This window comes from Panthera leo, chromosome E1 (assembly GCF_018350215.1).
Source record: "Panthera leo isolate Ple1 chromosome E1, P.leo_Ple1_pat1.1, whole genome shotgun sequence".
NCBI lineage: Eukaryota > Metazoa > Chordata > Mammalia > Carnivora > Felidae > Panthera > Panthera leo.
In genome coordinates this window covers 1,841,565-1,869,228 of record NC_056692.1, presented here as the reverse complement: position 1 = coordinate 1,869,228, position 27,664 = coordinate 1,841,565, and the positions used below count along the sequence as shown (strand labels likewise).

At 57.3% G+C, this 27,664-nt stretch overlaps 1 protein-coding gene and 2 pseudogenes across 1 annotated transcript; 2 read left to right on the top strand and 1 right to left on the bottom strand.

Moving 5' to 3' along the window:
• Positions 1–3,638: 3,638 nt before the first annotated feature.
• On the top strand, positions 3,639–7,570 carry LOC122206942. Its single transcript, XM_042916599.1, has 4 exons — positions 3,639–3,703; positions 4,971–5,015; positions 5,366–5,611; positions 6,750–7,570. Exons 1-4 carry the CDS (start codon positions 3,639–3,641, stop codon positions 7,141–7,143), a joined length of 750 nt encoding a protein of 249 aa, XP_042772533.1. The 3' UTR covers positions 7,144–7,570.
• Positions 7,571–8,318: 748 nt separating this feature from the next.
• LOC122206941 lies at positions 8,319–10,691 on the bottom strand (annotated as a pseudogene).
• A 14,605-nt stretch (positions 10,692–25,296) lies between these two features.
• LOC122206940 lies at positions 25,297–26,933 on the top strand (annotated as a pseudogene).
• The last annotated feature ends 731 nt before the right edge of the window (positions 26,934–27,664 follow it).

Below are 27,664 nucleotides of genomic sequence, written 5' to 3'. Positions count from 1 at the left end.
TTATCTATGAAGCTAAATTCACAAGAAGTGAGATTGCTGAAGGTTACATGCCATCCGCATGAATGTTTCCCAATGGAAATATTTTGCACCACCTCTGATGTCATTTTCAAATTAACGAAAATTGTTAGAAATTCTCATATAATCTTTAGATGTAACTGCTAATCGATAGGAAGTCTACAGGACAAAGAAATAGGTTCAGCACCACCACAGGGTGATAACCAGCGTCCATCCTGGGAGACGACCTGCTTTCATCAACAAATAAATTGCAAAAACTAAAGAAGTAAAGGAAGAGGAGACATACAGACCCAAAGAGGCTTAACCACTTTCAAGATATGGGTGATGAATATTTAGATATTGAGGTTGGAGTTTGGCGGGACTGTTGCTTTTCACTATAAATATTTTGTATTGAATTTGAGAACATAGAATCTGTGATAAGAGACAAAACATACACAGAAAAGTCCCTGCAACTAGACAGAAAGAAGGAAAGAAAGAAAGAAAGAAAGAAAGAAAGAAAGAAAGAAAGAAAGAAAGAGGAAGGAAAGAAAAAAGAAAAGAAAGAAAAAGAAGGAAAGAAAAGACAAAAGAATAGAAAGGGAAGAAAGGAAGGAAGAAAGGATGGATGCCAGACAAGATAAAGGGACGGCACAGTGGGGGTGAGATGTGGGAACACTGGGAGAACATGTGGGAGAACATTCTGGGAGGACAGGGAGACTAGTCCTCTCTGACAGGAGGCAGGAGGCAGCGAAGGAGGAAAATAGAAGATGTCGTGCAGGGTTATTGAGGTTCACCTGTCACGGTTCCTCCGTTCACCCCGCCCCTCTTCCTGGCCCCTGATGCTAGATGCGCTCTGCCCTCGGGGACCCGGCCATCATGCCCCAGAGCCGAGCCAGAAGGGCAGCATCGCGCTTTCTCACATGTCCCTCCTTCCTGGACAAGGACGGTGAAAGGACAGATGAGAACGGAGCCCAGTTGAGGCCGAGCAGGGGCACAGGCTGCCCGGTGCGGGTCTCTGCCTGTAGCTCCGAGCTCTAGCTGCATTCTTTTCATCAGACCTCGTTCTAGGATCTTCCGCCCACCGAGTTCTCAACCTTATTCATTATTTGTCTGCTGGTTCTGGTCCCCGCTCTGTCCCAATGACCCAAACTTCGAAGTCACCCCTCCCAGAATAGTGTCACTCAGTCACACAACAGAGATCCCCCATCAGTTGGCGTGATGGAGGGGAGATTGTCATCCCTCAACACAACCGAGATTGTCACACCTGCTGCAGGACATTCATATTGTTAAACGTTCTGTGACTTCCTGACACCAGGAATTTCACTCTGTTGCCTTTATTCCCATTAACCGCCATCCTCACACACACACACACACACACACACACACACACACAGGAGCCATGTTGCTTCAGCCTCTCTCTCTCTCTCTTCTCTGTCCCCTCTCACGATGCTCCCTCGTTCTCCATTCACTTCGGTTGTTACCGGAAACTAAGCATTCTTCCTATTTTATTTTATGCGGGATACTGTTCTTCTGACCATTTGTGTTTGAACGGCACAAAGCAAGGGCAGAGACCTTGAGTGACCGTTGACGGGTCAGTTCTTTGCCATAATCTCTTTGCCAGCGGTTGGCGGTGGGTAGAGATTGCGTCTCTGGTGACAGGATTCAAGCCCCACCAATGCTCTCCAAGAAGAAGTGTCTGTGCTCCGTTTTCCGGTGGCAGTAAAACAGCATCATCCTCTTTGTCCTTGTGGGTGTTGGGTTTCTGTCCTCAGGACTCCAGGAAACGTCCCCTACAGCTTCTCTATGACCTGTTGATCCTTAAATCCCAAGGGATTTTCCGAGCGCTCGATCGTGGTTGTCAAACCCTGTGATGCTTTGACCTTTTCTGTTTTGCCTGGGCTGCCCGGAGAGGCCCCTGTTGAAGGTCGTTGACCTCAGGCCATTCTCCATTGTCCGTTTGGAGCCCCCGGGGTTCAGGGAGCAGAGGAGGTACTTGTCTGCACACCTCCATCTGCTTCTCCGAGCCCCTCCAAAATCTGGCCTGTTTTGAGTTCCTATCCTATGATCAACCAATTCCTAGAAGACTAATCTGAGAATATCCAACGCATATCCCTGCACCACCCAACTTGGAGTCATAAAATAAGCTGGTCGGAGGCCGGCATGTGCCACAAGGTCTTGGGTTTCAATGGGTTTCCCCATTACTTATGTTTTTCAAGTAAATACCCCCAAAAAATCATCCTTTAAAGTTAGTCAACATAAGCTCGATTCACAGTTCTAAATTCTGAGTGTTCTATAAAGGAAAATGTACTCGTGATCTGTTGTAATTATACTGAATCATGCTTCATAGAATTTTATTTCTGAGCTATTGTGGATATAATAGGTTTAAATGGCTATATAATAGCTAATAAGTAATTTCCTTTTTTAAAGTTTTTTTTAATGTTTATGTTTGAGAGAGAGAGAGAGATAGAGCATGAGTAGGGGAGGGGCAGAGAGAGAGAGGGAGACACAGAATTGGAAGCAGGCTCCAGGCTCTGAGCTGTCAGCAGAGCCCCATGCGGGGCTTGAACTCGTCAACTGCGAGATCATGACCCGAGCCAAAGTCAGACGCTCAACCAATTGAGCCACCCAGGCGCCCCGAAAATTTATTTTTGAAAGAGAGCACCAGCGGGGGGAGAGGCAGAGAAGAGGAGACACAGAATCCAAACCAGGCTCCAGGCTCTGAGCCATCAGCATAGGGCCCGACATGGGGCTCGAACTCACAGACCGTGAGATCATGACCTGAGCAGGAGTCAGACGCTTAGCCGACTGAGCCACCCAGGCGCCCCAATAATTTTCTTTTTTATTGTTTTTCCCCACTTCATCATTTTAATGTGTTGTATTCTTGTGTCTAACTTATTACTGTTTAAGTTTCTTTTACAAAGTAATGAATGTTTTGTTTTGTTTCTAATTGTGGTAAAATGTGACATAAAAGTTACCACTTAGCCCTGTTTTAGTGTATGATTCGGTGGTATTAAGTATTTTCATTCTGGCGCCCCCGTCTGTGCACGTTTTTCATCTTCTACAACTGAAACTTTGCACCCGTTAAACGAAACTCTCCCCCCACCCCCCGGACCCTGGCGACCACCACTCTTTCCACCTCCAGGATTTTGACCACTCTTGGTACCTCATATAAACGGAAACATACAGCATTTGTTCTTTGTGACGGGCTCACTTCACTTAGCATGCCTTGTCCTCAAGGCTCATCTACGTTGTGTCATTTGTCAGCATTCCCTTCCTTTTTAAGGCTGACTGGTACTCCGTTGTGTGTACAGATCTCATTCGGCGTATCTGTTCATCTCCCAGCGGACGCTCGGATTGCCCTCACCTTTGGCTGTTGGAAAGGAGTCTGCTCTGAATGTGAGTGTGCACGTAACCGTGTGAGTCCCTTTCAAGTCTTTGGGGTCATATGCCCGGAAGAGGGATCGCCGGATCCGGTGGGAATTCAGCCTACTTTGAATTTTTTTGAGGAACCGCCGTACTGTCTTCCATAGCGGCTACACCCTTTGACATTCCCACCAGCGGAGCACAAGGCTTTCAGGGTCTCCACATCCTTGCCAGCACTTTCATTTTCTCGTATTAACAGTAGCCATCTCAACGGGTGTGAGATGGTATCTCACCTGATTTTGATTCGCTTCTCCCTAATGATCTGTGATGTCGAGTGTTGCCATCTGTACGTCTTTCTGGAAGAAATGAATGTCTGCTGAGGCCCTTCATTCATTTTAAAGTCAGGCTGTTTGCTTTGGTTGTTGGGGAGTTTTAGGAGCTCTTCATATAATCCAGATATTAACCCCTTATTAGAGGTACAGTTTGTGAATATTCTGTCCCGTTCTGTGGACCGCCTTTCCACTCTCTTCATGGTGCCGTTTGATGCAGACGTTTTAAATCTTGATGTAGGTCTGATTTGCCCATTGTTTTCTTTTGTATCTTGTGCTTTTGGTCTCACATCCAAGAAATCATTGCCAAGTCAAGCGACATGCATTTACCCCCTATATTTTCTTGTAAAAGTTGGATAGTTTTAGCTCTTACATTTTGGTATTGACCCGTTCTGAGTTAATTTTTATACGTGGTGTAAAGCGGGGTGCCCGGGAGGCTTGGTCGGTTGGGCGACCAACTTCAGCTCAGGTCACGATCTCATGGTCTGTGGGTTCGAGCCCCGCGTCGGGCTCTGTGCTGTCAGCTCGGAGCCTGGAGCCTGCTTCGGATTCTGTGTCTCCCTCTCTCTCTGCCCCTCCCCTGCTGGTGCTCTTTCTCTCTAAGTAGACATTAAAAAAAAAAAAAAAAAAAGCATGGGACTCTTGATCTCAGCTCAGGTCTTGATCTCAGGGTCATGAGTTCAAGTCCCGCCTTGGGCTCCACACTGGGCCCAGTTCCTCCTGGAACTGCTCCAGCACCGCCTGGGGCTCCAGGCCTGAGAAATACTTCTCCTCACGACGCCCCAAGGCCACCTGAGAGGAGGGGAGAGAGGTGAATCGGCCCGGGGCCCCTCGGCCAACAAGGGCACCGCCCCTCCAAGCCGGTCCTCCCCGGGACCCAGGCATCTGCCTCCAACCGTGACGGGCTGGCATCCGCCGCGGAACTCTGTGAAGGTGCTCTGCTTACGGGCCCACTGGGCGTGGAGCAAGGAGACCACTGTGTCCTTCTCTGTCCCGTCCTTGGAGACGGGCGGGGGCCTCCGCGTGGTGCGCGGGCCATTAGGGACCCAGCTATACCCGTCCGGCTGCGAGCACGGGAGCCACTCGGGAACCCAGGCTGGCGAGCCACGCGTTCGCTTCCCCGTCTTCTACGGCCCAGGAGCCCCTGGGGTCTGACCACAGCGGGTTACCTGGCCCAGGTGGGCAGAAGCATGCTGACCGGTGCACGTGAAGATACACACGGTGACAAAGTGGCAGAGCTGAGCCCCGGAATCTAAGGAGACGGGGAACACGGTGACACGAAAGACAAGTGAGGCTTCGAGCGCGGGACACGAGAGACCTCGGTGAAAGGTACCTGGAGACACAGAGAAGAGCCGTCTGTGCTCATGGCCCCTGGAGTCCACGGCTCCCGCATGGCGTGTACTCAGATGTTTATGCCCCTGAGAGGAACGTGTCTGGTTCCAGAAGCAGCCCCGAGTGCGTGAGGGCAGGGAAGGCTGTACGGGAGGGCGAGGCAGAAGGGGCGGGAGCGTCGGGAGGGATCGCTGGGATTTCTGGAAGCTCCTGAGGGGCTCCCTGGGATCCTCAGGGAAGCCGGGGGTGGGGAGGGTGGGCTATGACGTTGTGAGAGGGCGCGGCTTCCTGACACGCAGGTCGGCAGGGAGGGTCTGTGCTCACCCCCCATCCGGGGCTCCCTGTAGCCCGGTCTCCGTGATCTCTCCGCACCAGGCCCGCACCTTTGGGTCCCCCTCACCGGCTGACGAGTCCCCACAGCCCGAGGGCGTCCGGCCACAGAGAGAAGAGGCCGCCGTCAGCCAGGCCAGGCCGTCAGGAGGGCCGAGGGAGCGGAGCGGTGGGTCAGGCAAGCCGTGGGCCTCAGGAGAATGTCGTCCACGTGGCCCCACTCCCGGTGCTCACCGCCCGAGGACCCCCCCGGACACACCAGGGTGAGCCGCGTCAGAGGGCAGGGAGGTCGGGGTCAGATTCCGGGTCGGTGGGCCTGCTCAGGCCCCTCGAAGGAGAAGACCGACTCAGGTGCGTGGCCGACCAGGGAGAGGCCTTCGTGGAGGACAGGGTCAGCCAGCGACCCTTGGGACTTCCCTCTTTGCCCGTGGCTCTCCATCCCAGACCAGAAATCCCCCATGTGGAGACAAGACTCTCCCGGGCCAGGAAGTTGATGTCCGTGGTGTGGCGCGAGGGGATCAGGAGCTGATTGGGGAAGAAAGAAGCGGGGCCGTTAGCCGGGACACCAGGACCCTCCGCGGGGAGAGGAAATTCAAGGGCCGGGGATAGAGAAGAAGGGACAGGACGGGCCTCCCTGAAAATCACAGACTCCCCTGGGATTGGGTCCAGTCGGGCTAAGATCGGGGAAAAGCGAGGTGCGGGGCCGTCTTCCCGAGGCCTCCCGAGGTCAGGGGTTTTAGAAGTTCACCCGTGTGCACGGTCTCATGTAATTTTTAAGAATTCCGGGAACGCTCGTCTCACGCCACGAAAGTTCACGTTTCCCACGCACAGAACTATACCTCTTGCCTCTGTCTCTGCTCCAGGAAAGTATCTCTGCTCCCGCCAGAAGCCAATCTCTCCTTCTCTACGGCCTTCCCTGGGATGTCACTCCTGCAGTCTGTCCCTCTCCCTCTCTCTTCTTCACCCTCCCCTGCCCTTCTCCTCCCTCCTCCTCCCCTTCCCTCTCTCTGTCTCCCTTTCCTTCCCCAGTCCTTCCCCCTCCCTTCCCCCCCCCCCCCCCCCCCCCCCCGCTTTCTTCCCCCTCCTTCCCTTCCCTCCCCTTCCTTCTTCTCTCCTTCCCCTCCCTCCTTTCCCCCTCCCTCCCCTTCTTTCCCCTCCCCCATCTCCCTCTCTCCCCAATCCCTCCCCTCCCCTCTCCTCCCTCTCCGTCTCTCCCTCCCTCCTTCCCTTTCTCCATCCTCTGTCTACCTCCTCTCCCTTCTGCCTCTCTCTCTCTCTCACACACACACACACACACACACACACACTTAATCCTGGACACCCTGAGAGAAAGCCCTGACCTCCCCCTCTCCCCCCCCCCCCACTTTCCAGCAGCTTCCGATTCTCACTTCCCTCCCACAGCAAGTGGTCTTACAAGACTCAGCCTGTACCGCCTGCCCTTCCCCTGGGACGTGGCGCATCGGCCGTGGCCTCCGTGCTGACCGCCCGCAGGCGGCGCCTCCGTCCTTTCGTTGGCTTCGCAGCAGCAGCATCGAACACGGGTGACCACGCCTCCCTCTTGAAACGCTCTCTCCTCTTGGCTGCCGTGACATCGTGCCTTCGCTCTCCCTCCCGCCCCAGTGGGCGTCCCTTCCTTGCTCCTTTTCTTACCTCGCTCCTTCCTCTCGATTTACAAGGGCCGAAGCTTGATTCTTCCGTGCACCGAGCAGCACGGCTTCCCGTCATCTGTTCTCACCTCCCTTTCCTCCCGCCTGGCACTGCGGTCACCCACACCCTACCCCTCGGTCGCCCCTAATGTCAGCCGTGGGTGACGTATCCCACCGCCCCCCGCAGACGTCTCTCACTGGAACGCCCAGCCCTCGTCCTCCCCTGGCAACCTCCTCGCTCCAAATTTCCCCAACGCCTTTGTAAAACGCTTTCCCCAGCCCCGGGCGTGGTGGTTCTGTAGCACGCTGTGCGCGTGCGCGTAAGCTAAGATCGCTATTGACCTCACCTACCACGAGCTCAGACTCCACAGAGATGCTTCCTGAGTGCCGTACTCAGGAGAGATGCCGAAACGGCTTGCAGGTAGGGTGCGGGCCGGGCAGGGTCCTCACGGTGGCCACAGAGGTCACCTCGGCCATCACGGGTCCCCGCAGCAGGTGTGACTGTAGCTGGGACAGCTGGAAATGGGAGCCGCGGACCCAGGTCTTGGCCAGCAGCCAGGCCACGCGGGGACCGGAGGGCAGGAACAGTGGGGGCGGGGGCATCCGTGGCGCGGTGGCTGAAGCCAGAGCAGGAGAGAGAGTGGGGGCTGGGGGCCTGTGCGTCGGAGCCCCTCGAGGAGATCCGTGTCTGTGAAAGACTCGCTGGGCGACGGCAGGCAAGAGTCTCGGTGGGGCTGGAGCGTCAGCATGACCAGAGGGGCCGCCACACCCTGCTGTCTTAAGACGACGTTCGGCTTGACCCCATCCGGCAGGGAGAAGTCGGCTTCAGACAGAGATCCAGCCTGCGGGGTGGGGAGCAGGGACAGGTCAAGGGCTTGGGGTCGGTTCCGGACCGCCTTTATTTCATTGGCAACGTTTCCTTCTCTCCCCTCCGACACCCCTCCCTTTCCCCACAGCCAAAGCCCCCCGGACGCAAGGTTTCCACGCCCAGTGTTTCCCCCCCCCCCCCATCAGAGTTGGAGCCCCCTGAAGTGAACGTCCTGGTTTTCCGCCACACCGTCTGCCCCCACAACCAAAGTCCTCCCTATCACCAACCCCCTCCAGGTTTTAGCCAAACTTAGCACAAAATAGTTTCTTTATGGGGCGCCGGGGGCTCAGTCGGTTAAGCGTCTGACTTCGGCTCAGGTCACGATCTCGCGGTTCGTGGGTTCGAGCCCCACGTCGGGCTCTGTGCCGACGGCTCAGAGCCTGGAGTCTGCTTCGGATTCTGTGTCTCCGTCTCTCTCTGCTTACCCCCCACCCACACTCTGTCTCTGTCTCTGTCTCAAAAATAAACATTAAAAGAATTCTTAAAAACTAGTTCCTTTTTCCTCCCCTCCAGAAAGCTCCACAGCTCCAGCTCTCTCCAGGGCTTTGTTCGGTCTCCCTTTCCCTCCGGCTTTTCCTGAAGCCGGAGACGCATCTAACGAAGGAAGAAGACGGGAAAGAAAAGAAAGGGATGCCAGGGGCGGACGTTAGCTCCCCGCTTCTTGACCAGCGGGACTTTCGTCCCCCTCCCGCCCCAGAGGATGTTCGGCAGTGTCTGGAGTCATTTGGGGTCGTCGAGCCGGGGCTGCAGTGAGTGCCCGGACCCTGCAACGAACAGGACACCCCGCGGCCTCGGAGAAACCCTGAGTGCAGACGGAGGAGGGCATACGGAGGCTGGTGGGCGAACCGAGGGACGGGCGGCGGCTCGGGGCTGTGGGTGCGCACAGGGAGGGCACCGGGACTCGGCCTCCGGCTGGGGGTTCGGCTCTTCCCACCCCGGAGGCCCCAGCAGCCGCGCCGGGAGGCTGGTGCCGCCTCAGGAGCGTGGGGTTTGCGCCCTTGAGGAGCCGGTACCCAAAGAAGGCGTCCTCCTTCCCTGAACTTGGAACCGGCTCTAAAGACACCCCTCCGGAAGCCTGCGGGGAGCCCCGAGCTCCTGATCCGCTAGCGTACCCCCTCCCTCCGGCCTCCCCGTCTTCTTTCAGAGCCCTGGGTTGGAAAGGTGCGCACAGGTCTGGGGACTTTGCGGCAACTGACCAGCCAGGGGAGTCCCTGCGCGCGGGGATACTCTTTTGAAGGCTTCCGCTATTTTAACTGGCTGTGTGAGGTCCAGGGAACCCTTGAGGCCAAGCCCTCCGGCCTGCGGAAAGAATGGCGGTGCCGGGAGACCAGGAAGGGCCCCCGCTCTGCGTCCCGGGGAGCAGGTGCCCACCCTCCCCCGGGCGCGGGCGCTGGCGCTTTCGCCGGGGAGACCCTGAAGTCGAAATCCTTATCCTCCAGGAATCTCTCGTTCCTGGGGAGGTCACACTGCGTCCTCCCGGCCACCGGCAGGATTGAGCCGTCTTTCCGGGAGCCCCACCTGGAGGAAGGACACGGAATCGGGGATCAGGGGGGGCTGGGGGTTCCTGGGGCTCGGGTAGGGGGTGGGGGCTCACCGGTACACCTTCTTTCTCTCCCGGAGTTCCTGCTCCCGCTGCGCCTTAAGGAAGTCCTGGTGGTCGTCGCTCAGGTTCCGGGCTGGGGGACGGGCACGAGCACAGGCCTCCCTGGACGCGGTCCGCGCCGGCCCCGCCCTTCCGCCTGTCCCCTCTTGGCGTCACGGCGACCCCACCCCCACCCCCGCTTCCTCCAGCCCCGCGCGCCGCCCCCCACACCCCCACCGGTGCCCTAGGGCAGGCAGACGACCTGGTCGCCCCGCACCCGGCGGCAGCAGGGGAAGCGGGGCTCGCCCTGGGTCCCCGGGCCGCGCGGAGATCCGTTCGCAGAACCAGGCGTCATCCAGCAGGATTTTGCGCAGCTTCGCCAGCAGGAGGCGCCCCAGGTGCACGGGGACGCTAACCTCGAACTCCCGTCTGCGGCAGGACCGGGAGCGGGCTCGGACCCCGGCTTGCAGGTCTTGCCGCCGGCTTGCAGGTCTTGCCGCCGGGGAGACGGCCCACCTTCCCTCCGAGCCGACCCGGACAGACCGCATAGGGCTGCAGGGCACCGGGCTCCGGACGCCCGCCCGGCCCCCCCGCCGTGTCCCCCCCCCCCCCCACCGCCCAGCCCCTTTCCGCGGACCCCCCCACAGCCCGGCCCCCTCCCCGGGACCCCCCCACTGCCCGGCCTCCTCCCCCGGACCCCCAGTGCCCCGCGGGCTGCGCACCGACCTCACTGCGCACGGGCCCCAGCTTCTTGCCCAGGTCGGCCTCCCCGTGTTCGCCCACGAGCCACAGCTGCACCAGGTTTCTGGAACCCGCCAGGAGCGAGTCCCTGGTGACCACGCGGATAGCGTACTTGCCCGTCGCGCCCGGACCTGGAGGGCACCTGGGGGGAGGGAGACCCGCGATTAAATAGATCCGAGGTCCAGCCGCTCCCCACCCTCAGAAAGCCACACCCAGACCCGTGTCCCCGCGAGGTGGCGGGGGAGGGGGGTGGTCCGGTTCCCAGGGTCTCCACCTCCCACCCACCGGCTCCTCTCCGCCGACACAGGTGCCCCCCTACCGTCCCCGGAGAAGGTGCGCCCTGGTCCACCTGCAAACGTTCCGATGCCAGTTCCACGCCCTGCCGGGGGCTGAAGGCGCTGAGCACGGGCCACCCGGATATAGCGAATAAGTAAGACGACAACAGACAGTGGGGCGAGGGACGCTCGACGTGCGGGGCTGTTTTCAGGGGAACGGGAGTAAACCATCTTGACAAGGATCCCGAGTGACAGTGCAGGACGAGTACACGGTGCCGGGCAGGCGGAGGCCGTGGCTCGGTTGTCCAGGCTCCCGGGCAAGAGGAGGAGTCGGGAACTCCCCTTCAAGTCCCGTCCTGAAGCCTCCGTGGGGCTTTCCCCGCACGGGCTCTTCCGGGCCAGCACCGTATTGCGGGTGCCATCGGCCCGCTCCCATCCCAGCAGCGTCGGCTGCCCCTCCGCCTCCCCACGTGTGGGTCTCGGGGGCCTCCTCAGAGAAGCCGCGGTCGCAGGTCCACATCCCTCCCAGCTCCCTTCTTGGGAGGCTCACTTCCGTCCCACCCCTCCAGCGCCCGGCTCACCACAGGCTTCCCTCCCCCTTTCCCGGACCTTCCGCTCTGCCGTGACCCAGAGGCCTCGAGTCCACGGGCTTCTGCTTAAACGCCGCCTCTGTTTCTGCATGTTGAATTCGTCGGGTCGGCCAACATCGGAAGGGGATCAAGAGGGAATCAAAGAGTATTGACACAAACCTGAAACACGTCGATCTAAAGCGAAACCGTAAATGAACAGCCACCCACGAGTGTCTTCGTGTATCGGGCGGGAGTTTTCGGAGCGTGGGTCCTGAAGAAGACCTTCCCCGGGTCTTTCTTGCGTAAACCACAGCCAGATGAGTCGACATCTGTTTAAAAGGGAGCTCGAAACGAAAGGTGTTTGTAGGGAAAAGACGAAATGCGGTGACCCTCCAGATCTTTACGGGGTTCCTCACACCGGCAGCTGTCTTGCCTCCTTCTAATCACTCAATTCACAGTGATTTTTATTTTTATTTAATTTTTTTGAGAGGGAGAGAGAGAGCACACACGGGGCAGAAGGGCAGAGAGAGAGACTCAAGCAGGCAAGTCGCCCTCCCTTGACCCCCCTCCCACGACCTGAGCCAGGATAAGAGACGCTTCACCGACTGAGCTACCCAGGCACCGCTTGACGGTGATTTTTAAATGATCCTTGTTCACAGAGGCGTAAGTCAGTCGAGCTGGGTTTTCATAAAAGCAATACCTTTTGTTTGCTCATTTTACGAGTCTGTGAATCGCTAGTGACGGTAACAAGCAGGTGACAGAAACGCTCACACGATTCTTGACAAACAGAAGGCTCCCCGGCGGGTGCCACCGAGCCAGGCGTGCGGGAACGAGGCTTCTGGCACAGTGTGGCCCCGTCGGTCCTGCCCCCGACGCTCAGCGTCGGTCACCTGATGAGCCGGTTCGGCGTAGACGATTTGGAAGCTTCCTTGCAAAATCCACTCGTTTTCTGAGGCTACCTCGTCCGCTGCAGCCACCCCTCCCGACACTCAAGAATCGGGGACCGCGAGCCATCCCGACACTCGCCACCGCACAGCACGTCCCCGGGGGCCTCTCTTCTGCAGCTCACGCAGTCGCCAGTAAGCCCTCTTTTCTTCTCCCCTCCCCCCCAAACCGGAAGCACTCTCCTCTCCTCCTCATCGACTCCAACCCGACAAACCCCACCTCCGCTCCGTAACCTACGGTTCCCCTCCAGAGCCTCAGCCTCCATTTCGGGAAGAAGCTTCTTGCTCTCTGGCAACGTGTTCCCTCCGCCAGCTCGGCTTCCAGATCCCTACGGGGCACATCTCAGTTGCCCCCCCGCCCCCACCCGAGCACAATTTACACGCCATGTATAATCACTCAAAACTCGCCTGCGGTGTCACTCTTCCTGCCTTTGGACTGTGGGTTCTCATCCATCCTCCGACGGGGGCCGGGACGGAATGAGGAAATTCCGGTGAAGTCGCTCGTCAGAGGCTCCTGTGCCACCCGCTACCTGTTGCTCGTGCGGGTAGGATGGTCTGCAGGCCCAGCGCTTGGCTCTTGGGGCAGTGCTCAGCTGCCGGCTGGTGCTGTCGAAAGAACTCCTAGGACAGCAGCCAGGTTTCCTCAGTGCAATATCCCGACGCCGTTTTCAGCTAGACGTGCCATCGCTTGGCCTGGAAGAGAAACCCGGAGTCCCCGGGCTTCTGCCCTTCATGTGGGGCCACGGGACTCTGATGCCCTCCGCCGTACCCTTTCAGGACGGATGAGTTGGCAACGGCCCCATCTTCCCCCAGGTTCAAATATATTAAGATTCTTTCAGGCCTTCGGGGAACTCTTTACTAGATCCGAAAGGCTCCAGTAAGATTCCTCCAATCCCAAGGCCTCCAGACCAATAGCAAACACGGGTTTCTCTCTTAAAATATGCCTCCAGGGGCGCCTGGGTGGCTCAGTCGGTTGAGCATCTGACTTCGGTTCAGGTCACGATCTCACGGAGTGTGGATTCAAGCCCCGCGTCGGGCTCTGTGCTGACAGCTCGGAGCCTGGAGCTGCTTCAGATTCTGTTGTCTCCCTCTCTCTCTCTCTCTCTGCCCCTCCCCTGCTCGTGCGCTCTCTCTCTCTCAAAAATAAACATTAAAAAAATTTTTTTTAAATATGCCTCCAAATTCAGAAGACAAATCGCTCCCTGTTCTTCCCCAAAATGGAGGACAACTTAAAATGGCAACGCCCTGGGCCCCTGGGCAGTCAGAATCTTATGCGAACTTTTATTTCGCTCTCCTCCACGCCAGTGATGGCACCAGGAGATTCTCATTCTGCTGGTCTCCCTCGCGTCAGCCAAGCACCCAACAGAAGACAGAGGACACATTTAAATTCGGGTAAGTGGAGGACAGCTTATTAACAAAGGGACAGCTGGCGAAGGAAGAGTAGGGTGTGACACAACCACAGAGGAACAGTACAGGATCCTGAGCCCATCGGCCCTGTAAGCTGTCACCACCCATAAGCCCGAAGAAAAGGGGACTAAAGCCCAGAAAGAGAAAGCTTTCTAGGGAAGGCTTCCTTGAAAGGAGCGGTATCCTTTTTTCAGGTCACACAGCCTAAAAGGAACTTTTAGGGGAGGGACCCAGGGGAATAAACATACCGACCTCACTCTCATCCATCCCCGTGACCTCCCACTGGGGCGCTGCCTCGGACAAACCCCCTAGAGACCAGGGGGCATGCGAGCCCGTTGACATAACCCACAAGACCATCCTCCCAGGGAAGACAGAACACAAAATGAGGGGCGCCCGGGGGCTCAGTCGGTTGAGTCTAAGACTCTTGATTTCGGCTCAGATCACGATCCCAGGGTCGTGAGATTGAGCCCCAAGTGGGGCCCTGTGCTGACAGCATGGAGCCTGCTTGGGATTCTCTCTCTCCCTCTCTCTCTGCCCCTTCCCCCCCCCCTTTTTTTTTGTGTGTGTGCGTGCTCCCTCTCTCAAAAACAAAAACCAAATCGAACAAACAAAACCACTACAAAGTGGGTCTAGAGGCACAAGAGGAATTTATCCAGAACGTTCCCTTTATAGCAGACATCTTTACAAGAGCTTCTCTCGCACCCTACTCTCACCCTGGCCTTAGAGACAACACCACCCTGCCTCTCTCTCATGTTGGTGAGAAGAAAGGAAATAGTTCCCTCCAAAACGCCAAACTCCACGGAATACTAGTGACTTGTTCTATCAGTCGTCTTTTTATATTGACCAGAATGGGGTGGTTGATAATAGAGCCATTTGAAATTTTTTTTTAATTTCATTTGAGAGAGAGAGCACAAGTGGGGGGGGGGGGGCAGGGGGGGGGAGAGAGAGAGAGAGAGAGAGATTGAGATTCTTAAGCAGGCTCAACGCTCAGTGTGGAGTCCAACGTGGGGCTCGATCTCACAACCCTGGGATCATGACCTGAGCTGAAATCAAGAGTCCGACACTCAACTGACTGAGCCAGCCACCCACCCCATAATGGAACCATTTTTGAACTGACGTCTTTAGTAAGCTCTGCGTGCGGTGGGAAAATCGAGGTGGAGTGGGGGGCTAGCGAGGGTCCGGCAACAAAGCGCTTGGTTAAGCACTCACTGGTTGTCTTGCGGGGCTCGGACCACCTGACCACGAAGGCCGCGGCTCTGGGAGACGAAACAGCCGCCTTAGAGAAGAGCAGTCTGGTCCGAGCTCCCCTCCCCCAACGGGAAAGCACCGTACTTACGTGACCCACGACGGTGCGCTTCTCGACGACAGTCAGTGAGGTGGGACCGCTGGCGCCAAAGCGAGAAACTGACCGTGAGTCTGAACGAACGATGGCATCCAAATCACCTCAGCACCCGGTTTCTGACAGCAAGGTCCGTACCCGACTGAAAGCAGAGAGCCCGGCAACCAAGGAGGATATCTGGGTGGAAGAAGAGAGCTTAGGGCGCCGTCTCCCCAGACATTACCGCCCCACCAACCCCGTCTCCGTTTGCGTCCCTAGCGGTGACCAAAGGCAACAGGGTATTTCCCTGCCACGTCATTTCCACGCCGCGCGATTTCCACCACCGGACGGGAATCCGGCACGTGAGCCTATGACGGTGACGTTTCGGGACCGGACCCCCGTGCTGTTTTGTACCTCCCATCGATGGCCCAAGGTCAAGGCGATAAAGCCAAGAGGTCAGCAGAGACGCGTGGAGGTGCCGGGCTCGATGCTAAGACACTTCAACTCCACTTGGCCAGTAAGTCTCTGACGATGGCCCGCGTGCCAAATAGCACACTAAATTTCTGTGTGGATTTCTCTGTGAGTTTCTTTCTCAGGGAGAGGAATCGTGGGGAAGATCGTTAAACACATATATAAAGATATACGGATAGATAGAGATCTACTCTACAGATACAGATCTATAGATACGTACATCTATCTGTGGAAAGAATACAGAATTTTTTTCTCTACGGCACAGGAGCACGGGTATGCCTGCCAAGAGACCACCATGGTACTACGCCTTCAGCAAATATCCCCTTTGGGGGAAAACCTACAGCTACCCGTTACCTCCAGTTAGAAAACATGAACCAAAAACCTAACATTAAACTTGTCAGGGGGATTTTGGGAATCTCCACCCTCACCGCCGCAGCATCTTTGGGCAATGGGAAAGTCCTCCACGTTAAACAGGGTTATAAATCGTGTCCTGACGAGGCCATCTGCTTCGAGTGACATCTAAAGATTTGAGACCATCTCAAGGGAAGAACCTCAGGGTGCAAGATGAGGGGGGAAGCCGGAGTGGTGGTTAAGGGCACAAGCTTCTGAGCCAGACACGCTCGAGTCCAATTCCGGCCCCGCCTCTAACTTGTGACCGTGCGACCCATGACACGTTACCGAGCTTCTCAGAGTCTCTGCGTCCTCAGCTACGAAATAAAAACAATCACACCGACATCATAAAGCTGCTTGGACAGTGAAAGCGTTGCTGTGGAAACTGCTCTTAACACAATATGTAATGTTTAAGATGCGTTCAACGAAGGGGCACCTGGGGGGCTCAGCTGGCTAAGCGTCCAACTCTTGGTTTCAGCCCTGGTCGCGATCTCACCGTTGTGAGATCGAGCCCCACGTCGGGCTCTGCACTGAGTACAGAGTCTGGTTGGGATTCTCTCTCCCTGTCTCTCTGCCCCTCCCCTGCGTGTGCTCGCTCGCTCTCTCTCTCAAAATAAATATTTTTTTTAAAAAAGAAGCATTCGGCAAATGGTAAAGGTCATTATTACACACAAGGAAACCCCACGATCTAAAGAGGAAGCAGGGCTTGGGACTGAAGCCAAAGGAGACCAATACCGGGCACACGTGGACCCGTCTGAAGTCATCACTTGCAATGGCTGTCGTGTCGTGGCTTTGTGAAGGGGCAGGTCCGAAATGAAACTATATTGAAGGCAGGGATGTTCTGCACTATTTAGGTGAGTTTTAGGGTCCTATTGTCAGGGCTTTCCTACCTTTATCAATTAGTACAGTTTCTCAAATTTCTCAAAATTTACAAAATTCACAAAGATGTGCAGTTAAACCCAAATACGCTGGGACCTATCACAGAGCTGGAGAGATCATAGGAAAGACTTCAGATCCTATTTCCACAGCCTTCCATCTAAAAGTGACTTGTCTGACAGTGCGGAGCCTGCTCGGGATTCTCTCTCTCTCTCTCTCGCCCCCTCCCTCCCTGTCTGCCCTTCCTCCCCCACCTCCCCAAAAAAATAAATAAATAAAACTAAAAAGGGCAGCACACCGCATAATTCCAACTATATGACACTCTGGGAGAAGCAAAGTCGCAGAGACAGAAGATGGGTGGTTGCCAAAGAGGCTGTGGGGGAGGCAGGCAGGACGAATAGGGAGAGTTTAGGTCAGCGAGACCAATCGGTAGGATACCGTCACGAGGAATACACGTCATCACACCCTTGTCAAAACCTTATAACTGTAACACCAAGAGTCAACTTTAACGTAAGCTGTGGACTTTCGTCAATTCTCATATCAGTTACGATAGTCAGTCGCTTTAGTTTAGTTACTGTATCAGGATCAGGTCAATGATTGTAACAAATGTACAATATCACTGCAAGGTACACTATGTATTATTATTAATAACGTGTAACATTAATAGGAAAACTACACACAAGATGGGGGAGCAGAGATGTGTTGGGAACTCTCTGTACTGTCTACTCAATTATCTTCTGTAAATCTAAGACTGCTCTAAAAACTAAAGCCGATTGATTTTTTTAAAACCTAATGGGAGGGGCGCCTGAGTGGCTCAGTCGGTTGAGCGTCCAACTTCGGCTCAGGTCATGATCTCACGGTTCACGAGTTTGAGCCCCGTGTCGGGCTCTGTGCTGACAGCTCGGAGTCTGGAACCTGCTTCGGATTCTGCGTTTCCCTCGCTCTCTGCCCCTCCCCTGCTCACACTCTGTCTCTCTTTGTCTCTCAGACATTAAAAAACAAAAACAAAAACAAAACCTTAAAAGGGAAGAAAGATGTATAGGAGTCCAAGACGTGTGGGCCATAAACAAATAAAGGCCAGATTCCCTCGAGTTTCAACCCCTCATGCCACCCTGCCTTCAGTCCTCCCCGAGACCCGTTACGTCACTGTTACTGACTCCTGCTCCCGCCTCATAGAGGGATTCCCAACCCGTCTGCCTTCCCCCGGGAGAATCAATGATGCGTCCGGACGGTACGCACCAGGGGTTTACAGCCCATCTCCCCCACCCCACGCCCGACCTTAACGCAGAGGGCTAGAGGTCAGAAAAAATCAAAGAGAATTTCTAGCATTGGGGAACACCCCGTCAGCCAACCTGAAGGAGAGGTACTTCCTGCTCCAAGGGTTTCGTTTGGTTGGTTGGTTGGCTGGTTGGTTTTTTGCTCCAAGGTTTGACCACATCAGCACCCCTGGTTCTTTCCAGCCTGAACACTTTTCGTACCAGAGTGAATTTCTTTCTGACATTTGAGACACTTGCAGATCTTGTGGTCAAAGTGGTCTCCCCATGCAATACTCTTGAATAATTTCCACTTCCTTAAGTCTGGATTTGTTTTCATTTGACAACGACATTGGCAAAGGGGTCCTTTTCCTAAACTGTATTAGATACTAAGTAACTTCACTCTGAAGGTCCATGTGGCTTAACTATGGCCCATCCTCTTTTAATCTTCATGTCTGGAAGTACAAGTTACATATATAAAAGTGGATTGTTACCAGGGTACAACCTGATGGCTTTCTCAGGCTGGACGCACTCATATGTAATCGGCACCCAGATAAAAGGGAAAAACAATCACCGTGGAAAATGACCAGTCCCCCAGAAGTCTCTCTCGTGACCCCTCCCGGTCAGTACCCTCCCCCAAAGGGTAACCACTGTTCCGACCTGTGGCACCACGGATTCGTTTTGCCTGTTTCCGTACTTTGTATAAAGTTGCAGCATCCGTACTCTCTCCCGTCCGATTTCTTTTGTTCAACAATGTGTTTGTGAAGTTCGCTCCCGTGGTTGCTCATTAGTTGTTCTTTCATTCTCGTGACTGCGTGGCATTCTCTTGTGCAAATTTGCCATCACTAATCCCATTCTTTAAAAAAAACTTTTTTAATGTTTATTAAAACAGAGAGAGAGAGAGAGACAGCGTGAGTGGGGGAGGGGCAGAGAGAGAGGGAGACACAGAATCCGAAGCGGCTCCGGGCGGTCAGCACAGAGCCCGACGCGGGGCTGGAACTCGTGAACCGCGAGATCATGACCTGAGCCGAAGTCGGACGCTCAACCGACTGAGCCACCCAGGCGCCCCACCAGCACGCAGTGGGGAAGTAAAACGTGCTTGTGCGGGGGCAAAATCAACACTGGACGGAAGACTCTCAGCGTAACAGACTTCGAGCGGTTGTGAAGACTGAAGATTCACATTGCAGACGCTACAAAGTGCAGCAAGGGGGGGACAGCAATAAACACCAGGCCGAGGACCGTCCCCGGGAAGCTCTCAGAGGCCCAAGCCTGGGAGGTACCGTTTACCCCGTAACGCGTGTGCGTGGCACGGGGCTGGGCCGAAGATCTGTACACGTACAGGCATCCGGGTACAGGTGTGCGTCCCTCGAGCGCACCGCCCACCTGTCGAGGCTTTCTTCTCCGGAGAAGCCGAAACCAAGGGGAAATGAACCCGGAGCAGTAGATGCAGAGACGATCTGGGGTGGGGCGTAAGGCTTACGAGGGGGTGTGATGTGAATGACCCCGGAGAACATCTCTCCAAATGTGGACATTCAGTGGGGCGCGCGGGTGGCTCAAGCGTTGAGCATCCGACTCTGGATTTCGGCTCAGGTCATGATCCCGGGGTCGTGGGATCGAGCCCTGCTTACCAGCCTCTCTCTCTCTTCCTCTGTCCCTCCCCTGCTCACGCGCACTCTCCCTGTCTCTGAAATAAAAAAACAAAACCAAGAAACCAAATCCTGACATTCAGAAACTCCCCGTAAACAGAGCCAGACCACTCGGAGACAAAGCCACGGGCCCTTCCCGCGCACATAAAGCTTCCTGCTGCCTTTTTATTTTTGATGTAGCCAGATGGTTCCTTCGTCTCACAAGCAGTTTTTCTCACTTTTCCGCAAATGTTGTTTTAGTGCCATTTGTTGTCTTTTCCTTGGGTGCGGAACGCAGACGACCCCCACACCCGCGTGTCCGGCGTGGCTCTTTCCCCGAGCTCCGGACGCCCGCCCGCGTCTCCGCCCAGGACCCCGTAACTCGCCAAACTGATTTTCGAGACCTTAGCGGTATCTCCCCCTCGACCCCCTGGTCCCCCTCTCGGCAGTCACTGCCGTCATCCCTACTGACGTCTGGGATTCTGCCGTTTCCCCAGACGTTCGTTCTAGGAGTTTCCGGTCGACCGGCACGTCTCCAACTCTCCTTCTTCTCCCGCCACCCGTCACCAAGCCACTTGACTCAGCCCCCACCGTGTTTCTCACACCCGTCCCCCCTCACCTCTCCCTCAGTAGCATCTCCCATCTGGAGGGCTGACGTACCGTCATAATTGGCCTTTCCCGTTCCACTACCTTTCCCCAGTCGCCAGACTTCTGCCAAGTTAAACTTCCGAACCGATCCGATGACGCTTCCATTCCTCAGAAATCAACACTGGCTCCCTGCCACAGCGACCTTCCAAATAATGCCCAGATTAAGCTTCCCATACCTCAGGGGTTTTTCACTACAAAAAGTAACACATAGAGTTTCTGGCAAGGTGGTGGCAAGAGGTTTTGGATCTTCCTGAATAGTCACATAAAAACAGAACAGAGAAAATTCTCACACAAAAAGCAGACAGCCACCTAAAACCAGACCAACCAACAAATCGAAACTATAATAAGATTATCAGCTCACACCTGTGAGGCAGCTATTGTCAAAAAGACAAGAAAATAGTAAGTGTTGGTGAGAAAGGGGCACCTGGGTGGTTCAGTCCGTTAAGCACCCGACTTTGACTCGGGTCATGATCTCACAGTTCGTGAGCTTGAGCCCCGCGGCAGGCTCTGCGCCGACGGCATGGAGTCTGCTTGGGATTCTCTCTCCTCCTCCTCCTCTTCCTCCTCCCCCGCTTGTGCTCTCTCTCAAATAACTAAACTTAAAAAAAAATAAAATAAAATACAAGAATTCAGAAAATAAACGCACAACGCTGGTGTTGTCATCCTGCCCCGGACTGTAGTCACAAGGTGAGAATCCCCAGCCCAGCCATAACCCCGCCCTGAGCTCCTCCAGGGGCTGCAGGGAGGAGGTGTTCCAAAGTTCCCTGAGGCCCCAGCAGCAGCTCGCCCCTTTCTCCGAATTTCTGCGCCCAAGGCAGGTCCCCTGTCCAGTACTGCCCGGCGGCCAGCAGGTGGCGCCCAAAGCCCAGTCTGGGCCGCGGGGCGCAGGGGGCCGCGCAGGTACCCGCCGGAGGCAGAGAGCAAGGACCCAGAAAGGGGTGCTTTCCGCGGCCGCGCCTTCCGTCGCCCTCTCCTGCATCGCTATGTCAGGAGGAGTCGGGGTGCGGGAGGAGGGTCGAGTGGGGTCGGGAGGAGTCGGGTGCGGGGGGAGGGCTGTCGGGTGGGGTCGGGAGGAGTCGGGTGCGGGGGGAGGGCTGTCGGGTCGGGAGGAGTCGGGTGCGGGGGGAGGGCTGTCGGGTGGGGTCGGGAGGAGTCGGGTGCGGGGGGAGGGCTGTCGGGTGGGGTCGGGAGGAGTCGGGTGCGGGGGGGAGGGCTGTCGGGTGGGGTCGGGAGGAGTCGGGTGCGGGGGGAGGGCTGTCGGGTCGGGAGGAGTCGGGTGCGGGGGGAGGGCTGTCGGGTGGGGTCGGGAGGAGTCGGGTGCGGGGGGAGGGCTGTCGGGTGGGGTCGGGAGGAGTCGGGTGCGGGGGGAGGGCTGTCGGGTGGGGTCGGGAGGAGTCGGGTGCGGGGGGAGGGCTGACCCGTACAGCTTCCTCCGCTCCTCCAGCTCGTGTTCCCGGCGCTGCCTGAACAGGCCCTGAGGGTCGTCCAGCACCGCGCGGCCTACGCGTGGGGAGGAGGGGTGGGGAGGAGGGGTGGGGAGGAGGGGTGGGGAGGAGGGGTGGGCAGTGAGGCTCCTCCGGAGAGCCCCTCCCCTGCCGGCCCTGCCCGCTGGCCCTGACCCTTCAGCATCTTGCCCTCCCCCAGCCTCCGGCCGGCAGGTGTATCTCCAGCAACCCGCCTCTTCCAGAACCGCCCCGAACCCCGATTTCCAGGTTCCAGCCCGCGCGCCCTGCCCCCCTTCCTCCGCTCCCCCGACCGGGCCTCCTCACGCCCCCGGCCCCGCGCTCACCGGTGCCCTCGGGCAGTCTCAGGATGCCAGCGCCCTCCACCCAGCGGCAGCACGGGAACCTGAACTCGTCCCCGCTGGCGCCGGGGCCCTGCACGTCCGCCTGAAGCTCCACTTCCTGCGGGCGACAGGGGCTCGGCCACCGCGGGGCTCCCCAGAAGCAGCCCCGGGACTGAGCCCTGCCCGCGCCGGACGCCCTTCCGAGGGCCTCTGGGAAAGGCGCGCGAAAGGAGCCGCACAGCCAAGGGGGCGCGCACGGAGCAGGTGGCCCCACGACCCCACGCGGGTCGGGGGGAGGCGGAGGAGGCGAGACCGGGAGGTGCACCCCTTCCTCACTTCTTCCTCCCCGTGGTCACCGCGCCACGCGCCGCGCCCCGAGGGAGCGCCCCCGGGCGCGGGGACCGCGGAGCAGAACGGCAGGGGCGCCCTCGCCAGCGCCCCCAGGATGCAGCGGGCAGTCCCCGGCCCTGGCAGGCCTTCCGCACGACGTGCCGACTAGAGAGACCCCCTCCAGGGGGCGGCGCTGGGCCGGGCCGCGCGGGAGAGGGAGAGGCGGGGAGGCGTGCCGCGCAGGGGTACCGGGGGACGGGGCCGAGGCGAGCCGAGCCGCGTCGTGGAGCTGGGGCTCAGGGCAGGGCTGTGGGGAGACGGGCGCGACCACACCGTGCAGCCTCGAGGGTAAGCCACGGGCGTTGGGCTGGTCCCGAGGACACACGGAAGCCACTCCCGTGTTCTGCGCGGGGGCACCTTTGAAGGTGGGAACGTTTGGAGAACCGCTCCAGTGGTGGAAGGGCGGCCGGGGCGGGGCGGTGGAGGGCGCGCAGGCGACTCGGGTTCAAGGCGGCCCCGGTGGGCGGGGGCGGGGCTCGGGCCCGAGAGGTCCGGGAGACAGAACTGACCGCGCGCACTCTCGGTTAGAGGCGGAGGAAGGGAAGCGGGGGGGGGGGGGGGGGGGGGGGGGGGGGGGGGGGGGGCTGGGAAGAGGGGCAGGCGGTGAGGCCTGGCGGGTCGGAGCCGGGGCGAGTAGCAGGTGGATGCGGCGAGAGCAGGGAAGAGGCTGGGAAACGCGGGCTTCGCATCTCGGGCTTCCTCCCCGGCGCCCGCATCCCCGCCGGGTCCCCGGGGAGGGCCCGCAGGTCCCCCACCTAGCGACGCCGCAGAAGGCTTGAAACGGCAGCTTTTAAGAACAGGGGACACGGGAGGACGGACGGCCTATTCGAGGAAAGGCCGAGCTCTGCGCCACGACGGGCGGGCGCGCACTGGTCACCTCCAAGGAGGCCGCGGGGGAGCGCGCCGTGCGCCCCGTCCGTCCGGGCCCTTGTGTCACCTGTCCCCGCCGGGTCCTGTTCCCGCGCCGTCTTGAGCGCCGCCTCCCTGTGCTGGCCCACCAGCCACAGCTGCCCTTGGTTGCTGGAGCCCGCGCACAGCGAGGAGCCGGCGGACACCCATCCTGCCGGAAGACAAGTCGCGGTCTCAGGGGGAAGAGCGGACTCTCTGAAGAGCAGAGCCCGGACCCCTCCCCCTCGGAAGCCCAGCGGGGCCCCGGGTGTGGGGGCACCCGAGTCTCCACCAGAGTCTCCACCAGCCGGGAGCCCAAGAAGGCGGGCCTGGCGGGAGTGGGGGTGGGGGGCCAGGGAGGCACACAGCGACCCAGTTGGGGGAGGAGGAGGGAAGGGGGCCTCCCAGTGTGGGGCTGGGAAGGCCCCCCCATCTAATTTCTTTTAATTTTTTTGACGCTTATTTATTTTTGAGAGAGAGCGCGAGCTGGAGACGTGCAGAGAGAAGGGGAGACGCAGAATCCGAAGCGGGCTCCAGGCTCCGAGCTGTCAGCACAGAGCCCGACACAGGGCTTGAACCCACAAACCAGGTGATCATGACCTGAGCCGAAGTCGGAGGCTCAACCGACTGAGCCACCCAGGGGCCCCAAGGCCTCCCCATCCGAACACACACACACACACACTCACACACTCACACACACTGGCCTCACGAGGTGGCTCTTCTCTGGGAGGGCCATGCTTAAGGTTGCAGGGGAGGAGGGCGGTGGGGGGGGCTGGTCCACAGGAGCTCCTCAGTGAGGTACAGCGTGGCCTCGGAACTAACTTGGTCAACTTCCAACACTTACAGGCCTTCCTTGTGCCAAGCTCGGGGGCTCATCGCTACCCGCCTGTTGCCTGCGGGATAAAAATCCAAGCTTCTTGGCCTTCGACGCTCTTTCCACTTGGCCCGCCCCTCTCCCACCTTATTCCACGACACCCCATCCTCACCTCCCGTCTCCCCACGTGGGCCGGACCCCTGTGTTTCCCAGAACCCACTCTGCAGTTTGCTTGTGGTCCCTGTTTCTGGGACGTTCTGTTCAGCCTTCTAATCCCTGGTCAGATTCCGGTTTTTCGGAGTCCTCCCCGGTGATCCCGCCGCCCCCCGCCAGACCTCATCAGCTTCACTCTCTACCGCTTTTGCCCTGTGCATACTTCATTACCGCACACTTAATGCCACAGTAGTTTGCGCGAACGGCCGGATCCCCAACCACGGTGAGCCAGCTTCCCTCGGCAGGGACCACACTCCCAGCAGGACGTCCTCATTTTGGTTTCTTCTGGATACAGCACGGTATCAGGCTTGCGGGTGCTGAGAGGTGTTTGCTAGAACACACTGGGCACAAAGGCCCATTAAAAGTAAGTCCTTCCCTCGGGAGAGACACAGGCAAACGAGCAACTCCCAGGCAACATAAATAATAAAGGAATGGCCAGATCGACTCCAGTAGCCGTGACGCCGAGTCCCATAAGCCTGACAAAGCAAGTGAAGTCAACAGAAACAGGGACAGCGTCGTTTCTGGTTTGCTTTTCTCGTGGGCGGAAACTTCCCATGACGCAAAGCGGGAACGGCAGAAAGAAAGTGGCATTCGCTAGGGTCTCCCGCTCAGCCCCACGCCACCCGGTGTCTCCACCTCCTGTGGTCGCCGTACGTCTTCCCTACGCACGTTCACGAGCGGAGACACGCCGATCGCCCTCGTCCTCCTCCTGCACGTGGTAGCATATTCTACACACTGTTCCGCAGCTTGGTTTTTCCACATTGCAGATTAAATCAGGAGATCATCGTGTATCAACTTAAAGAGCTTCCTTGTGCCTTAAGGGTGTCACTGTTTGGGGGCGCCCGGGGGGCTCAGTAGGTTGAGCGTCCGACTTCGGCTCAGGTCATGATCTCAGGTTCGTGACTTCGAGCCCCACATCCGGCTCTGTGCTGACAGTGTGGAGCCTGCTTGAGATTCTGTGTCTCCCGTCTCCCTGCCCCTCTCCTGATCTCTCTCTCTCTCTCAAAAATAAATAAATATTTTAATTGAAATAAATATTTCTTAAAAAGGGTGCCACTGTTTTGACGTAGCAAAACATAGCCTACCAGCTTTGTCTAAGTGGACATTTAGGATGCTGGCAATCTTGTGTAAATATAAAAAAGAAGTGTTTTGCTACAAGAAATCGCCGGGCACATACATGGTTTCTCAAATGTAAGTATACATGTAGCACGATATCCTAAAAATGGAATTTCTGGGCCACGAGCATGTGGACATTTGGCACGTGCAAAGCTGCCCCCCACAGATGCTGTGGCAATTTCCGCTTCCATCAGTGAGGCCAGTGATGCGTGAGGATGCCCCCTTTCCCTCAGTCTCGCCAACACCGTGCTGATGAGCGCCCTCGCCGCAGCCAGTCTGACAGCCGAGAAACGGCACACTCGTGTCATTTTAATTTCCGTTTCTCTTACGCTGAGTAAAGTTGGGCATCTTTCCGTATCGTAGAAGCCACTGGTATTTCCTTTTCTGTGGACCGGCCGCTCCGTTTTTCTCTGGGATTTTGGTCTTTTTCTTACTGATTGGTAAGAACTATGGCCGTGCGAAGGAAATGATTTTTCCAGCTCTGTCACAACGAAAAGAGTCCCGACAGCAACAACGGTCTTTTCTACCTACACCAGCTCCTTGGAAACCGGACTGTGGTCTACGATATTATTCTCCACTAAAACGCGGGCTCCTTGGAGGGCAGCTGACTCCATACCTTCGAGCAGGCAAACCTCAGGATATGCCTGGAACATACTATTGTCGCTAAAAAAGAAAAAAAAAAGTAAGGGCGTTCTCAAGAAAGTCACAGGCAGTACTGAAAGGGCATGTTTCCAATTAGAGGGGCTCCCACTGGCTATGTCGTGACATTTCAAGGAGCAAAACCTAAATAATGGGACTGATTGAAATAAGAAGTGAATTATTTCACTTACATATAGAATGTTTTCTCTTGCCAGTAACCAAAAAAAAAAATCTATTCAAAATGGCTCAGACAGTAGGGAAAAACTATGATCTCAGAAGATAAGACGCCCATAGGGTAGGTTGAGTCTAGGGCTGTCCAGGTCAGCGTCACCGAGGAGCTGGGGTTGTGTTTTCCTATCCGTCCATCCTTCGTGAATGAGCTCGTCCAGTGACTTACCTCCTTGGCAAGATGGCGCTCCTCCTCCAATGAGCCCGGGCAGACCCAACGCCACACAGTGGCGGAAAGAAAGACCATCTCCTCTTGGGCCTTTTGAAGAGCAGGGGAGGCCGGAGTGCCCCCTGCCAGCAGCACGTTCAAGGTAGCTCCGAGGTCTGTGGGGCCGGCCGGCCTGAGTCGGCTCACCTTCAAGGTCTACACCTCCCCTGAAGAGGGCCCACCTCACCAAACCTCCGTGGAAGTTCACGGGCTTTCGCTCTACTCCGTCCCCGGGGGTCAATCTAAACGTGCGGAGGAGCTGAGGGCCCGCCCTGAAGGAAGCGTCTCACACCTCCAACGTTACCGTGAGCCACAGACCAGCTGGGGTCCGGAAATACACTCACACACGAAGCCCGAGATGCAGGGTCCGGCTCGATGGGGGCCAGACAGCCGCGGGTATCTCCAAGGTGTGCCTCCCGGATCTTTTCCGAGACTTGGCGTTGTTGGCTTTGCCGGCATTGCGGGATTTCTTTCGGCTAAAGGTTCAAAGCTAAAGAAGCTGGGGTGTCCTCTGGGTTCGCGAGATGAACCGCCTCTCTTGATTCCCCACAGCAAGCCACTGTATCTGTCCAAATCGGTGGAGAGAAATTACATGACGGGGCTTTACGAGGATACACGGTCCTAGAAGATTTCTGGAAGGAGAACTTCCAAAAGCCGGGAAATGTGAAGCATTCACCTGGAAATAACTAGAGTGTTCCACGTTCTGCCCATTTTAATCAGTTATAGGTAAACGTGGGGGAAGTCCCTGCAGAAAACCAGTATGTCTCATTTTCTGGGACATCACCCCTTCCGTGGGCTCCTCTTTCCGTTAAGGGCTCTCCTTGCCCCTAAAATGTTGGTGTTATGGGGGTTCCGCTGCCCTCACTGCCCCACCCCTGGGAGCCGCGTCCCCCCCACCCCCCACCAGGACGCTCTGAGCTCCAGACCCCACACACCCAGCCGCTCGCTCTCCTAGAGGCGCTGCTCACTCAGTGTTCCGATTATCGCCGGGTCGTGGACTCCTTTAGAGCAAGACTGAGCGATGTATCATTTCCCCAACGCCTGCCACCCAAGCCACTCCTCTGCTGGCTACAGCCCCGGCCACGCGGGGGATGCTCGATGGCTTCCCGCTCTCTGCTCGCCCAAAGCCCATCTCTAGAGAACAGTCAGCAGCAAGGACACGACGGGGCTAACGGCCTGGGCCAGGCGGCCAGCTGCTCCCAGGTGAGGCCCGGCCAGCCTTTGGCAAGGGTCCCGGCGAGGAAGCATTCGTGACGGCGGGTCAAAGGGCACTCGTGGACGCCGGGCCGCCTGCCTTCCCGTTCCGCCGGCGGCCGGGACGCAAAGCCACGCTCCGGCACCCCTGCCCCCGCCGACCGCTGCCCGTTTCCCGTTTGCTCCCTCGGGCGCAGCTCTCCTCCGCAGGCCGACGGAAAACACAA